Genomic DNA, 16,124 nt, shown 5'->3' with positions numbered 1-16,124 from the left:
TGGCATGTGGGATCTTCCCAGACCGGGGCACGAACCCGTGTCCCCTGCGTCGGCAGGCAGACTCTCAACCACTGCGCCACCAGGGAAGCCCGCAATTATAAATTTAATAGCTAAACTCTTTGGCATATGTTGAAAGGCAATTTTAGTCTCCTGGCCTCATTATGCTGCCTCAGACTTACATCCCCTCAAATAGTGGGTTGACTACACCCTCAAAGTCTTTCAGTTCCCCAATGTGAAGTCCACCGACTTCATTATTGCGAGAACATCTTAAGCCTACTGTTCCGTCTCACAAAAATCCTGGAAATTAGCTTTTGCAGTGGAAGCAATTGAATGAATAAAAACTGATTCTGTTAACGTTGACTCATCCAACATGCAGTTTTCCTGAAGTTAAACTCAAAAGCCAAAATAGTCAATTTAAAGCCTTGTGATGGTATAAATTCCACATTCTTGTGCCCTGGCGGGGAGGAAAGGAATGCTTTTAAGGTCACACATTTTTATAAATCAAAGCCCATGAGATAGTATCTTTTAAATAGGTGCTTTGGCAGATGGCTATCAATGCTAAGAACTGGAAAAGCAACCATATTTGTAAACTACTTTACATTTTATAAAGCACATTTTATCCTTTATTTTATTATAAGAATCTTCTTTGATCCTTATAAATACTCTGTGAGATAAAATATTATAACTACTCCTGTTTTCATATAAAGATACTGACTCTGTCTGATTGGCAGCAAAGTCTAGATCTGCACCTATGCCCTTTCACTCCAAACCTCCAATTCTTTCTGTCGTATTAAGCTGACTTAGAACTCTTCCAGGAGAGCTACTCACTGTTGTCCTGTCACCTGGGCCCTAAGCAAATTAACAAATAGGTTCCACCTGTGCCACTTAGCATTTACCAGGTCCTTCCTCAGACAGAGTTGATGGATAGAGAAGTTTCAGACAAGTAGCCACCAGGAAGGTGTGTGTGTGTGAGTCCCGGCACCATCGTGAATGAACTCATTCTAAAAACAGACATTCAGGCATTAACACAGAGGAAAGCTTAAAATGCTAAGACTAGCTAGCGAGGCACAGAGGATTTTCACAGATCACTGAAGGTCTCCAGATACTCTGGAGCAGCAGATCTATTCCACATGCAAGTCACAGAATATGGGCATGTATGTGTGTCCCTATGTTTGTGGGCACACATACAAATTTGTGTCCAGAGCAGGGAACATTTCAAGTGCCCTTTCTACTATAATGCAAACCATTTTTAAAATTTAGCCATAAAGATAACTTTAACTTAGAGGAAAAAAATTAACAACTATGATGTGATAAAGGTAGGTGAATCAACACTAGAGTGGTCCATGGGGGTCTAAAAGGTACTTGGTTCCCTACTTACACTGCCCCCACTGCCAGCCAAGGGAAAGTCATTGCTGTATAGGAAACACGCCACTTTGTATGCCTATATTAATAGTGTTGGTTTAAGTACATGACAGTAGCATGATAATTAGTTATAAAAATGTTAACAGTAAGTTTTTTAAACTTAAAAGTCCGAGGATATATTACAGTCAGACTTCTAATGCCTTTGCAGAATCAAAAATATGACTAAGTTAGAAGTTGGTGAAAATAACTAAAATGTAATGGAAGAACAAAAAGGAATACATATGTCATGGATTTAAAATAAAATAAAAATAAAACCTTGTGAATAAGCAACATAAGCATGTTAAATGGCACTACCAGGAAAACCTTAAAGTCAAGAGAATTTTACCTTTGGAAAGAGACATAAAGGAGGATATTGGCTAATATTTAAAGGCTATATAATGAAAGACAAAGACATGATTATTTCGGAAGAGGGATCAGAAGAGCATCCTTGGCCAAGAAGGACGAGAAATGGACCAAAGCTAATCCGTGACAGATGAGAAATGGCTGAGGATGAGGCAGTGGAGGGAGGTGGGGAGGAACTAGCTATTGAAAATCCTGATTTTCCTCCTGTACATTTTTACAAGGAGCTAATGAGAGTAACTCATATGTGCACAGTAGTTTGGTTTTTTGAAGTGTTTTACTCTTATTCTCTCACAAGGTGCTAAAAACTTCTGGTTTGGTCAGGATGGCATTTTCTTTGTGCTCTAGAGAGGTTGTGTGACTTTCCCAAAGTCACCCAGCTAGTGGTGGGGCAGCCGAGGGTAAAACCCTTCTGTTCTGGGTCTTGACTTACACGACAAGGCCCTGTCTACGAGAGAATGAAAAGACAAATGGGAACTGTCGACCCAGGCAACCCTGTTCTGTAACAATTTTTCATTCAAAATGCTAAATGAAGTTTGTCTTACTTTATATAGTTTATATGAAAATTATATTTAAATATTTTTTATAAATGCCAATTACATTCTGCCACTTTCTTCCTTGGTTACTTATAAAAATATGTCCACTTGGAACACCTCACCTCTGTTTGCATTAATCTACCCTATGCTTATTACTTCTTAGCTCTGTAAACTTAGGCAAACTAATAAAGCTTTCTAAGTCTCACTCCTGTCCTCTCATTTGTAAAATGGGTAATTATTTGACAAAGCTCTTAAAGAGTAATCGTGAGTATTATGTGTTTGGCAAAGAATTTACCAGTATCGGTATTACCAATGCACTATATGACATAATCTTGGATGTCTGTTGCCGAATTGAATGTTACTTCTTTATTATTTATCTAAAATTCTCTACAAGAGATATTTTGTACAATCTGTTATATGTGTAACACACATAATGCTTTACTACAATTTTTCTTAATTAAAAAGTAAAAACGGGGACTTCCCTGGTGGCTCAGTGGTTAAGAATCCACCTGCCAATGCAGGGGACATGGGTTCGAGCCCTGGTCCGGGAAGATCCCACATGTCATGGAGCAACTAAGCCCGTGCGCCACAACTACTGAGCCTGTGCTCTAGAGCCCACGAGCCACAACTACTGAGCCCACGGGCCACAACCACTGAGCCCGTGTGCCTAGAGCCGGTGCTCCACAACAAGAGAAGCCACCGCAAATGAGAAGCCCATGCACCTCAACAAAGAGTAGCCCCCGCCTGATGCATCTAGAGGAAGCCCATGCGCAGCAATGAAGACCCAATGCAGCCAAAATAAAATAAAATAAACAAATTTATAAAAAGTAAAAGCTATACTATATATAGATGGAAGTATTTTTTTTGGCCATGGCACTTGTTCATTATATTTGTCCTCTTAAAGAACAAGCATGCACTGGTCCTCACTAGAACAAGAAAATACATTTCTACAACCGGAAATACCCTCAATTCCCAGACAGTCCTCGTCACACAAGTGACTGCAGTGTCCTAAGGTTTTTGAGTCATATAATGAGCTCAAACGGTTCTTGGGACAGGCCCTCAGATGAGACAAACAGAAAGAGTGCATATCACCACAAGCTTCCAGGAAATGACTTTAAACATATCACAATCCTTTGAGTAACTGTTTGTGATAAGGATTGCATCACCTACATTCAAACATCCGGTGTATAAAGTGAGGGCTCCAAAGTGGGATGACCCTTTGTGGGTCTCACTCAGGGGAGAAGAGACCACAGCTTTGCGTACAGGTGCTCTATTCGTGAGGTAATCCTGCTTTTAAAGTCATCCAGCTCACGTGAGACCATGAGAAAGTTTCAAGCATTTGCAAAGCTGTATTACTACTGTTTTTAGAATAAAAGTCCACAGTGTAATAAAAGTGTAATCAATAAAACTAGCAAAGGAGTCAAGATTCTTTTGTTAAAATCTTTTAGATCCCAGTGCAAAATATGCCTATAAATTCTTAGAAAAATGGGACATATGGAACAGCTAAAGTTGTACTTTAAAAAGAGTGGAGTGTGATTTAAGAAAACGCAGACTAGAGCTCTAAGCGAGTTGTCAGAAGGCAGGAAAGGGCTGAAAGATAGAGTCGGGGCTCAACAAGACAGACTAGACTGTAAAGAAAGTCCAAGCGAGCAGAGGAAAACTGCCAAGACAGCAGCTCCACAACAGGCAGTAGGGAGTAGAAAAACTGAAGGGATATGTGTGTGAGTGTGTATTACATACATAAAGTCTAAGGGAAAAAGACTCACAGTTTATTAAAGAAATTCATAGTAATATCACTTTCTGTGCCCAAAGTTAACTTGATTAGTATCAGAAGAAAAGTTAATGTTCAAACAGTCTTTCCCACATCTGCTACTCCCATAATGTCTGTGCAATTGTCATAAATTAGGAGTGGGGAAGGGCACAGTGCCAATTGCCAAAGCAAACAGACAATTCTGGATTCCAAGTTTCGTGTTATGTTCCTTGAGCTGCAGGACTGTGAACGCTGCTGGTCCCTCCCGGCCACCCCAGCACTGGAGCGGGAAAGCCCACTCACCTGGATCCTGCTCATCCCTGACCTCTGAGCAAGGAACCTTGGCAGGGCCACCTAGTGAGAGAGGTCAGGATGGAAGGAACCCTGGCCCTTTAGTGCCCCAGGCCTTGGTTTCTGTCTACTGGCTTCATTCTAAGTCAGCGTTCCCTGCTGCATGTGACAAAGGGTCCTCACAGGCTTTCATGCTCCCTTTTGAAGCAGAAGGCTCCAGACAGATCCTAGCTCATCTAGAACTCTTTCCCATGAATAAATGGGCTGTTGTTGGCTTATCAAGTAAGGGCTATCATTTATACCTATCAACTAAAAAACGAATTCAGGGCTTCCCTGGTGGCACAGTGGTTGAGAGTCCGCCTGCCAATGCAGGGGACACGGGTTCGTGCCCCGGTCCGGGAAGATCCCACATGCCACGGAGTGGCTGGGCCCGTGAGCCGTGGCCGCTGAGCCTGCGCGTTCGGAGCCTCTGCTCCGCAACGGAAGAGGCCACAGAAGTGAGAGGCCCGCGTACCAGGAAAAAAAAAAAAAAACGTATTCACAACCTAAACGTTGAGAGTTATGTTTTATCCGGTGGGAAATTTTAGGACTTCAAGCCCTGGAGGCCGCATCTTAAGTAACCCTGAGAGAACTGCTCCCAGGAGGCGAGGGGGGGAGCCAGGATATATAAGAGTTTTGCAACAAAGGGCAGGTAGTCTGAACGTCAAAAGATGACTGTTCATTAAAGAAAGCCAGATATGTCACGTTAAAGAATTTAGCTTCTTTAGAAAGCTAAATTTTCTGAAAATTTAGCTTCATTTTCTGAAAATGAGCTTTTAATGGTAAGTTAATATAGCAAGTGACACTAAAGGAACACAAATGCTCTTAACTATGGGGTTGGCACTTATGTCTCTGGCACTATTCGCGACGGCCTGCTCTGCACATCCATCTTCCTCACTGACTCGACTCCACGCGCCTTCAAGTCAAGGTCTATGTTTTGTACTTCCGGCACCTCACGTAGCATCCAGCCTGTGGTGCGTTAGAAAATCACGTCCATGACTTGGATGTTACAAGGCCAGATCAGTGAGGGACCCAGGCTGGCATGCGAGGCCAACTTCTGTTCTCTTTCCTTCCTGCTTCACACCTTCACAGGCTGTAGCCCTCGGGTAAGACGCTCCCTTCCCTTCTTCCTGGGGGTGGGGTATGCACATACCAGCTGGTGGTTATACAGAGGCTTGAGGGAAGGAAGGCCTCAATAAGCCTCATACTACATCTAACCAGAAAGCTCTATACTGGAGCTAAAAGCACCAGCCCAGCCAATAGTAGAGTGCTACCTTGTTGGCCACTAACCATTGTCTTGTGTTTATGTATCTTTCCAGAAGGTCAAGGCAGGATTTAGAAATGCCTGGTATCCCTGGTCTTGACATAACCCTATCAGCACCAGAATCTCACCATAAACTGTTATAACATATTTGTCTTTTAGCAATGCTTTGTATGCTTAGAGGGAGTCCTGGAAAGAGAAGGGAGATAGGGTTCACTTTGCGAGGACTCTGCCTGCTAGGTTGCTGTCAACTTTGTCCCTTTTGGGCTTAACTTCCTACCTGCAGTGTGGCCAGTGCTTGAGTGGCCTACAATCCTTGACAGACTTATCATCCGCAACAGCATCTATTGCTAATGGGGCCTCTTTCTCTGTCCCAGAAAAACTGTTACTTAAAAAGAATAACCTCATGTTTAATGCCAGGTTGTCCCCAGCAAGGCCATACTTAGGAAGTGGACCACTGGAGTGCATCTGAAGGTCTTGTTCAGCGCCTACGTAAGTCTGTCTGCTAGAGATCGCTTTGTAGACTACCTCGGGGGAATCAGTGGGGACTAGGACTTTCATTCAGTAATTCAACAAGTAATTAGTGACCCCTCTACTCGATGCCAGGTGCCGCTCTGGGTTCTGAGCACATACCAGTGCACAAAGCAATGTCCCTATCCTCGGAGATAGAGCAGAAGATGCATTATGAGCCTGTAAACATATAAAGATAATTTCAGGCAGTAATAACTGCTATTTAGAAAATAAACCAACATAAAAGGCTAGAGAGTGACTGGGAGGTGCTGTGAAGTGCTAATTCAGACAGGCTGGCTCTGAAAGGTCTCTCTGAGCAGGAGGCATTTGAGCAAAACTGAGAAATAAGAACCAAAATCTTGGGAAGACTGTCCCTTCCAGGAGAAAAGCGTGTGCACCGAAGCTCTGAAGCAGGAATGAGTTAACAATATTCTCCCACCTGTTCATCTCCACTCTTAAGACCCACTTCATGATTCACCTCCTCCAAGATGCCTTCTGTGACACACTACCCGTACGAGTGATCATTTCATTTTGTTTCCCCATCATACAGACAGGCACACTTCAAACTGTGGATAATTTGGATTCTGAGTGTTTCTTTACATTCCATTTTTTAGAGCACCAGACATACGTTCACACAGGGAAAAGGGTATGATAGATGGACTGTTGCCTGCCATTATCAGTAAGCAAAGGATGCCACAATCATCAGCATTGCAGCCACAGCCGATGAGGAGCTGGTGAGCCCTGAGGGCACAGGAAGGAAAGAATACCTGCCACCTGGCAGCCAACAAACAGACAGCGGCCACTCCCTTCGGTGAGCCCTGAGGAAACTCAGGGTATGAAAACACAGGATACTGGCCCCAGATAGCTGAGGGGCACATCAAAGGAATGATTTCAGTGAGTTCAGATTCTTGCATCTTCCCATACAAAGAAAAACACTCAATTCTTTAACGTGACATATCTGGTTTTCTTTAATGAACAGTCATCTTTTGACGTTCAGACTACCTGCCCTTTGTTGCAAAACTCTTACATATCCTGGCTCCCCCCCTCGCCTCCTGGGAGCAGTTCTCTCAGGGTTACTTAAGATGCGGCCTCCAGGGCTTGAAGTCCTAAAATTTCCCACCGGATAAAACATAACTCTCAACTTTTAGGTGGTGAATACGTTTTTTAGTTGACAGGTATAAATGATAGCCCTTACTTGATAAGCCAACAACAGCCCATTTATTCATGGGAAAGAGTTCTAGATGAGCTAGGGATCTGTCTGGAGCCTTCTGCTTCAAAAGGGAGCATGAATGCTTGTGAGGACCCTTTGTCACCTGCAGCAGGGAACTCTGACTTAGAATGAAGCCAGTAGACAAAGCTTTGCTGAAGGAGAAAATTTAGGGAACAATTCTACCACCTAGAAATGGTCCAGCGGCAGCACTAGCCAGCTGAGCATTTACAAAGCCTAATGGATACCAGTTTACAGAATGAGAAAGTAAGACAAATCAATTTCTCTATCTACCATCAAATGGTCAAAATCTGGTATTATGAATTTACTATGGAATATTTATAGAAAATTTTCTATCTAGGTTTAAAAAAAAGTACCTTTATGCCATCCCATAATCTGAGAGTTACCTACTCCCAAAGAAAAGACCTTCATTTAAGGATATTTGAAGACTACCCATTAATAACATATACGTGCACCAATCTGAACAAGCAATTGTAGTCAAATATTAAATTTATTTAGTGCTTTTACTGAAGTCATAAAGAAGAGACTATTCTTACCAGTTGCCTTCTGGATTTATGAACTGCTGCACTGCATAGCCAAACTGTTCACTTGAAGGACCAGAAAATATCTTTGCTTCCGGGAGACCAACATTGTACGCCACACAGCAATTTAAAATGCCTATGAAGGAAAAATAAAACCGTAGTCCTTATTTACAATTTGTGAATATAAGTTTGTAATATAATTATCCAAGACCACTTTTTTAAAAAAGTGTTTTAAGTAATAATTATTCTCTTTATCAATGTTTACCGAGAAATAGTGGTTACTGATTTATTTTTATTTATTTATTTTTTTGCTGTACGCGGGCCTCTCACTGCTGTGGCCTCTCCCGTTGCGGAGCACAGGCTCCGGACGCGCAGGCTCAGCGGCCATGGCTCAGGGCCCAGGAGCTCCGCGGCAGGTGGGATCTTCCCGGACTGGGGCACGAACCCGTGTTCTCTGCATTGGCAGGCGGACTCTCAACCACTGCGCCACCACGGAAGCCTGCGGTTACTGATTTTTAAGTACTAATTTGGGGCCCTGACACCATGCCAAGTACTTTACTTCCATGATTCATTATTTCATTCATCTTCATAGCAATCCTAAAATATGACTGTGCTTTTTTTTTTTTTTTTGGCCACACAGCACGGCTTGCAGGATCTCAATTCCCCAACCAGGGATCAAACCTGTGTCCGCTGCAACAGAAGCGTGGAGTCCTAAGCACTGGACAGCCAGGGAATTCCCTGATTGCTAATATTATATTTGTTTTGCAGAAATTTCTGAGGTTCTTGGAGATAAGTGTGTCTCACGGGTAGAAAGTGATAAGGGAAGGGCAGGATTTGAACACGGGGCTGTCTGATTGAAGAGCTTGAACTCTTAAACAACATATTACCTCTAGGGATTAAGTAACTTCAGTTCTATTTGTCCTTCCTAATGTAAGACTCTAAACCACCCAAGGGCAGGGTTGGAAGGTTATCTTCTATTTCTTCTGAATCTCCCTGAAGATCTTGACACGAACTCTATATGAAATGTCTGTTGAAAAATCATTGCTGACTACATCAAAGGAGGTAAAAAAAAAAAAAAAAAAATCACAGCTGCTTGAAAATTGTATCATTTTTTTCAAAAAGGATCATTCCTGAGGATGAAAATGTAAGGGAAAGGGGTCATATCTTTTATTCCAGCAGGAACTGCAAACGTGGTTTTGCTTTTTGATGCTTCTTTTTGAGTGTTAGAGAAATGATATTCATTTTCAAAAACAACAAAGTCCTTGATAGGATAAAGCCTGGATAGACCTTTTTAAAAAACCTTGTTTGTGGGGCTTCCCTGGTGGCGCAGTGCTTAAGACTCCGCCTGCCGATGCAGGGGACACGGGTTCGTGCCCCAGTCTGGGAGGATCCCACGTGCCGCGGAGCAGCTGGACCCGTGAGCCATGGCCGCTGAGCCTGCGCGTCCGGAGCCTGCGCTCTGCAGCGGGAGAGGCCACAACAGTGAGAGGCCCGCGTACCACAAAACAAACAAACAAACAAACAAAAAAACCCCTTGTTTGTGACGGGAAGGGCAAGAGGGGAAAGAGTAAGGTTGATGAAGTCTCCCCTTTGACAATGATAGCATTAATGCTGGTCATACTACATTCTAGAGAAAGAAGGTTGTGTGGATATCAACTTTCTCTATGGAGATGGAAACAGGCTTCAAACTGTTGGAGATCAGTAGTTGCCTTAGCAGACACCGAAGGCAGAGTGGACTTTTCAAAACTGACATCAAAGTTCCATTAATATGTGTTTTCACAAAGGAATAACCCACTTTCTGGGCCACGCTGCTGAAAGTGCACAGTATTTCATAAATTTATTGTTTCAGGGATCGAAAGGATGGAGGAAAAGGGTTGGCTCTTCCATTATGCCCGTGTACTTCTGGGGACAGATTCTGAAATGTGCTCCAAAGGAATAATGAGGTCAGTGATGAAACTTTGGGGACTTAAAGTAGTTGACATGCCCCTTTACCTGCCAAAATCATTCTACTGCGGATTTGTTCACTCAAGAGTGCTCAGCTCACTATTATTTTTTTAGAAATAAATGTGCTGCCAGGAAGATAAGGACAAATCATAATTTTCAAATACTCTGTAGCAAAATCTACACAGCTTCACATTTGCAAATTTTCTCCTTAATATCTATTTTTGATATGCACCACTGCTTCTTTATACTTTTCAGGAAATAAAATGCAAACGAAAATAATGTAGCAAAGTAAGCAGAGAACCAGAACTGACATTCAGAATAGTGGTGTTTCCAATCAACAGTTTAACTTTACCCCATAGTGCAGAACTCAATAAATCCTATTTAAATACGTTACCAATTATCTAACAAACTAGTAAAAGCTTGGGGAGGTGATATCACACTGTCTCCTCTTTTAAAAGATCTTTTGCTAGAAAGACCACATATGGTCATATATATAATAACCTCATTTTTTTCCCTATTAATTAGACCTTGGCAGATCATGGCATGACATGAAATCACGATGGAGCCCATTTTATCACGTAGCAGTTAAATTTTATTACATATATGCACAAATGTGTGTATACATACTTATATGTATATACTAAGTGTATACATATATATATGCATGTGTATATACATACATATATAAACTATTAGTTAAAAGTGTAAATCATATCATTTCATCTCTTTGCTTAAAATACCTGAATGTCTGAGAATAAAATCCAATTTCCTTACCACAGTTTCAAAAGCCCTTCATGATCTGGCCCTTGTGTATCTGGTGACTTTCACTTTCCACCACTGTCCTTGCTCACTATGTTCCAGCCACACTGGCTCTACTTCTGTCCCTTGAACACATCCAGTTCATTCTGCTTATGGCCTTTGCAGCGGCTTGACCCACTGCCTACAGCACTCTTCCCACTCGGTATTTGTGTCCCGCCACCTATTCACCATTTAAGTCTTTGCTCAAGTTTCTGTTGTTCTCGTAGAGACCTCCCCTCACTCCTCTACCAGCAACATCCTTCTCCATCATTACCCCAATATCACAGCGCTTATCGTCTGAAGTGAGCTTATGTATCTGCATTGTTTTGTGTCTCTCTGCCTACTAAAATCTAAGCGACTTGAGAGCTCAGATCTTATTTCTTTTATTCACTCCTATTTTCCCAGCACCTAGGGTAATATTTGTTGAATGAAATGAATTTTTAATGAATACGTGTTCTTTGATGATGATTTGGAATATAGACAAAATTAGGGGGAGAAAGATCACTCAGAATCATATCAGTCTCATGCAAGTGCAGATAATTTCCTTCCAGTATTTTTCCCTCTAATACTTAAACCATAATGTATATTCCAATTTGTAGCCGACTATTTCTCAATGCTTATGTTTGTCCGCCTATGTCAGAATCATCTTGATGCATTTGATCCCCACCAACCTTGTGAAACAGCAAAACCTAGCTATTATTACCAATGTACAAATATGGAAACTGCAACTCATGGAGATTAGATGTCTTTCTTACTCAGTGTCACACAATTGATAGTTGATATCTGAGTCTTGGTCTGGCTCATCTTCTCAAACTTATTGTCCAGAATTTTCATTCATAAACGGTCTGCTCATTTTTCTCACAAAACATGTCCTTCTCCATCACCATTCCTTCATTTCATTGATACTAAATCTCTTCTTTCCTGTACTTCAATCCTTCCCTCAAGAGCCTGCCACTTTTGATAAATTTGGACAATCTCAGCTCACTATAATTATTTTTCTCAAATATATATTTAAAACTCACTATGTTACCATTTCACACTTTGCCTATGATAGGTAATTAGCTTCTATAAATTTAATGTAAGTATTCTGTCTAATTCAATGTCTATTTCCTCTTTATAATCCCACTGGTCATAGTAATGTGTTCCTATGTCTGTTCTCATAAATTAACTGAATCATATGGAAAATAATAACCCTATTTGGTTCATTGTGCTTCCTTACCCCCCAAACATGCCCACACACTAAGAAATGAATCATTCAAAAAATATTTATCCAACTCCTTTGTGCAAGGCAGTTTCCTAGGTCCTGGAGATACAGCAATGAACAAAACAGAAAAGATCTCTGCTGTCTTTGAGCTTCCATTCTTGTAATTCGAATAAAATAACGAACAATAATATCATCATGGGATAAGTATTAAATTTCAGAAAGCTAAAAGAACCCTGATCCAAAAGTTGAGAAGAGGGTACATCTGAGTTTGAAGGCTTCATAGAAGAGGTGGCAATCCATGGACCTTGGAGGACGAGCTGGAATTCACTGCATAAAGAGGAAGGCCAAGGTCATTCCAGGCCCAAGGAACATCCTGCTCAGCATTATGGAGAAGTGAAAGAGAGGAGTATGGGGACAGTGAGAAACTGGCCCAGCAAGTCATAGATTATTAATTTATACATGCCAGGACTATATTAGATGCAGTGAGTTTCAAGGTGACTTCAGCCTTGCCCTGTCAGGGTCATGTCAGAGTGTAACTCTTCTCTCCTGTCCTCATGCGGATGCCTGTGAATGCAGTAATAGTGCAGCAAAGTGCTTATCCAAGGTGACCTTGCTGTATATTTGTTGATAGTAACCGAGCCCAAGTATTCAGTGAATCTCACAAAACCTTACTGCAAAAATAAGCAATGTATGTCCTGGAGGGTTAACTAATTTCCTCTCTGTCCACAATTAAAAGGGTGTCGTGTTTCATCCTTGATTATAATCTGGCTTGTTGTCATTTTTATATCCACAGGCAAACCAGATAGTTAAGCACACATTGATTAATGCAAACTTCTTTTTTCTTCCACTCATTTAAAAATTTTATAGCACCTCCTGCCCTGAGAGTTCCTGCTCATCTCTGAAACAGATTTCTGGGAAACTTTAATAGTTAAGAATTAGTTTAAGCAAATATGGAGTTCATTCTCCCACTTTATTCTAGAACCTGATTTTAAATTATAAGATAATTCAAAAGAGAAATAAATATATGTTTGGTAATGAGATATAGTAAACCCAGTTTTGTTCTCAATATGTAGCGAAGCTCAGAAAGGAACAAAATCTTCGGAAAACAAGGTCAGAAATAAATGTATTAAACAAAATATATCATTCTATACTCAACACAAAATTTTGTCAGGAAGTGTCTTGATTTCCATGATATCATTGTCAGAGCTCAATGACACATATTTGTAGTAAAAGATGGTAGGAAAGTCTAATTTGTGTGGCTAATGCAAAACTTAAGCATATCTACATATGTTGAAGGGCAGGTGGGGCTAGCTTTTCACGGAAGGATCCAGAGAGTTAAAGGGAAAAAAAAATTCACATTAAGAGAAGAGAATTAAGGCCAAAAGCAAGAGGTAGAATTGGGAAGAGAGGGGTATTTCTAACTAGGACTCTCTTATTGCATTCTGGCCCATTCCTGCAGATGTATGCTGGCATTTTCGGGAGGAAATGTCTCTGTTAAGTAGTAAACAAAAATATAAGAACTCTTTTAGTTATAAAATAAGTCAGGGGGATGTAAGGTACAGCATGGTGACTATAGTTAATAATACTGTATTGTATGTTTGAATGTTGCTAAGAGAATAGATCTTAAAAGCTCTCAACACAAGAAAAAAATTTGTAATTATGTGTGGTAATAGACATTAACTAGACTTATTGTGGTGATCATTTTGCAATATATACATGTATCAAATCATTGTGTTGAAAACAAACAACCCAATCAAAAATGGGCAGAAGATCTAAATAGACATTTCTCCAAAGAAGACATACAGATGGCCAAAAAGCACATGAAAAGCTGCTCAACATCACTAATTATTAGAGAAATGCAAATTAAAACTACAATGAGGTATCACCTCACACCAATCAGAATGGCCATCATTAAAAAATCTACAAACGGGGCTTCCCTGGTGGCGCAGTGGTTGAGAGTCTGCCTGCCGATGCAGGAGACAAGGGTTCGAGTCCTGGTCTGGGAAGATCCCACATGCCGCGGAGCAGCTGGGCCCGTGAGCCACAACTACTGAGCCTGCGCGTCTGGAGCCTGTGCTCCGCAACAAGAGAGGCTGTGACAGTGAGAGGCCCGCGCACTGCGATGAAGAGTGGCCCCCACTCGCCGCAACTAGAGAAAGCCCTCGCACAGAAATGAAGATCCAACGCAACCAAAATTAAATAAATAAAATTAAAAAAAAAAAAAAATCTACAAACGATAAATGCTGGAGAGGGTGTGAAGAAAGGGGACCCTCCTATACTGTTGCTGGGAATGTAAATTGATACAACCACTATGGAGAACAGTATGGAGGGTCCTTAAAAAATTAAATATAGGGCTTCCCTGGTGGTGCAGTGGTTAAGAATCCGCCTGCCAATGTAGGGGACACGGGTTCAAGCCCTGGTCCGGGAAGATCCCACATGCCATGGAGCAACTAAGCCTGTGAGCTACAACTACTGAGCCTGCGTGCCACAACTACTGAAGCCTGCGTACCTAGAGCTCGTGCTCCACAATGAGAGAAGCCACTGCAATGAGTAGCCCGCGCACCACAATGAAGAGCAGCCCCCACTTGCCGCAACTAGAGAAAGCCCGCACATAGCAACAAAGACTCAACTCAGGCATAAAAAAACAAAAACTAAAACTAAACTAAATATAAAACTACCATATGATCCAGCAATCCCACAACCGGGCATATATCCAGAGAAAATCATAATTTGAAAAGATACACTCACCCTGATGTTCACTGCAGTGCTATTTACAATAGGAAAGACATGTAAACAATCTAAATGTCCATCAACAGAGGAATGGATAAAAAAGGTGTGGTACATATATAGAATGGAATATTACTCAGCCATAAAAAAGAACAAAATAATGCCATTTGCAGCAACATGGATGAACCTAGAGATTATCATACTAAGTAATGTCAGACAGACAGACAGATACCATATGATATCACTTACATGTGGAATCTAATAAAAAATGATACAAATAAACTTATTTATGAAATAGAAACTGACTCACAGATCTTGAAATCAAACATATGGTTACCAAAGGGGAAATGTGGGGGGAAAGTGATAAATTAGAAGATTGGGATTAACATATACACATTACTATATATAAAATAGATAACTAATAAGGACCCACTGATTAGCACAGGGAACTCTACGCAGTATTCTGTAATAACCTACATGGGAAAAGAATCTTTAAAAGGATGGATATATATATATATATATATATATATATATATATATATATAAAACTGATTCACTTTGCTGTACACCAGAAGCTAACATAACATTAAGTCAAATGTACTCCAATAAAAATTCTAAAAGTTAATTGTGCTGTACACTTGAAGCTAATATAATATTATATGTCGATTATATCTCAATAAAAAATAAAATAAAATCCAAATTACTCATATACATGAACTCTAAGGTCTGAATCTCTATGAAAGTGCAAGCACAGGGTGTCACTGCTTTAAGGATGTGGAGCGAATCTCTATCCCATGGCTGGTGGGGACTGTCCTCAAAAGCTGCAGAGGTATTGGGAGAGGCAGGGGCAGCAGGAAGGTCCAGTTATCACCAAGATGCCGGGGAACTCTCTTAGGGGACAGCAAAGTTTCCCAGAAGAACCGTGCTTAAGAGTCCAGGAGAAACACTCTCATCTAAATCAGGGATGGGTGAAACTCCAGGTATGATCTTTCTTGGGGCAAATTTCTCCCCATCTGTGGGTCTGTGAACCTAGAAAATAATTTCTCTGCTTCTAAAAAAGGATGGTGTGACAGGCATGTGAGAGACATTTCCATTTAAAAGGGAGAGATTAGAAGGAATAAAGGAGTCGCTGGCCTCTGCTGAGATGGTTGAGAGGACTCAGGAGTCACACACCTAATCCATTCAGCAAAACCCCTCTATCTAAATAAGGTAATATTCACAGATTTTGAGGACTGAGATATAGAAATATCTTTTGGGGACCACCGTTCAATTCAATATGATGGGTATGCCAGTAAAGTTAGATCCTGCCCGATGTTTACCTGGGCCATTTTTTCAGGGTTGTGTTTGCAGCAAGAAACCTTGAGGGTAAGGTAATCTCACTCTCCAGGACAAAGAATGGGTTTGCTGAATTCTTGCTGTAAAACAGCAGGTCACCAAACTCAGTTTTCCTCTCTCATAATGCAACCTACTCAATGTGTGGAGGCTTCCACTTGGATCCCTTCCCGTTGTCCTCATGATACTTTGTGGGGAAGCACAGGGAAACTGATGTAAACA

At 41.1% G+C, this 16,124-nt stretch overlaps 1 protein-coding gene across 1 annotated transcript in view; it reads right to left on the bottom strand.

The window, feature by feature from the left end:
* The window catches only part of ITGA2 (integrin subunit alpha 2), a 106,804-nt gene that overhangs the window by 72,505 nt on the left and 18,175 nt on the right, over window positions 1-16,124 (bottom strand). The window contains exon 2 of the mRNA XM_059062987.2: window positions 7,913-8,033. Coding sequence (XP_058918970.1) covers window positions 7,913-8,033 — 121 coding nt within the window. The remainder of the gene's footprint in view (window positions 1-7,912; window positions 8,034-16,124) is intronic.

The sequence above is a fragment of the Kogia breviceps genome, chromosome 4 (genome assembly GCF_026419965.1).
Source record: "Kogia breviceps isolate mKogBre1 chromosome 4, mKogBre1 haplotype 1, whole genome shotgun sequence".
NCBI lineage: Eukaryota > Metazoa > Chordata > Mammalia > Artiodactyla > Physeteridae > Kogia > Kogia breviceps.
Note: the sequence above shows the minus strand (reverse complement) of the source record. Positions and strands in the feature narration are given on the sequence as shown.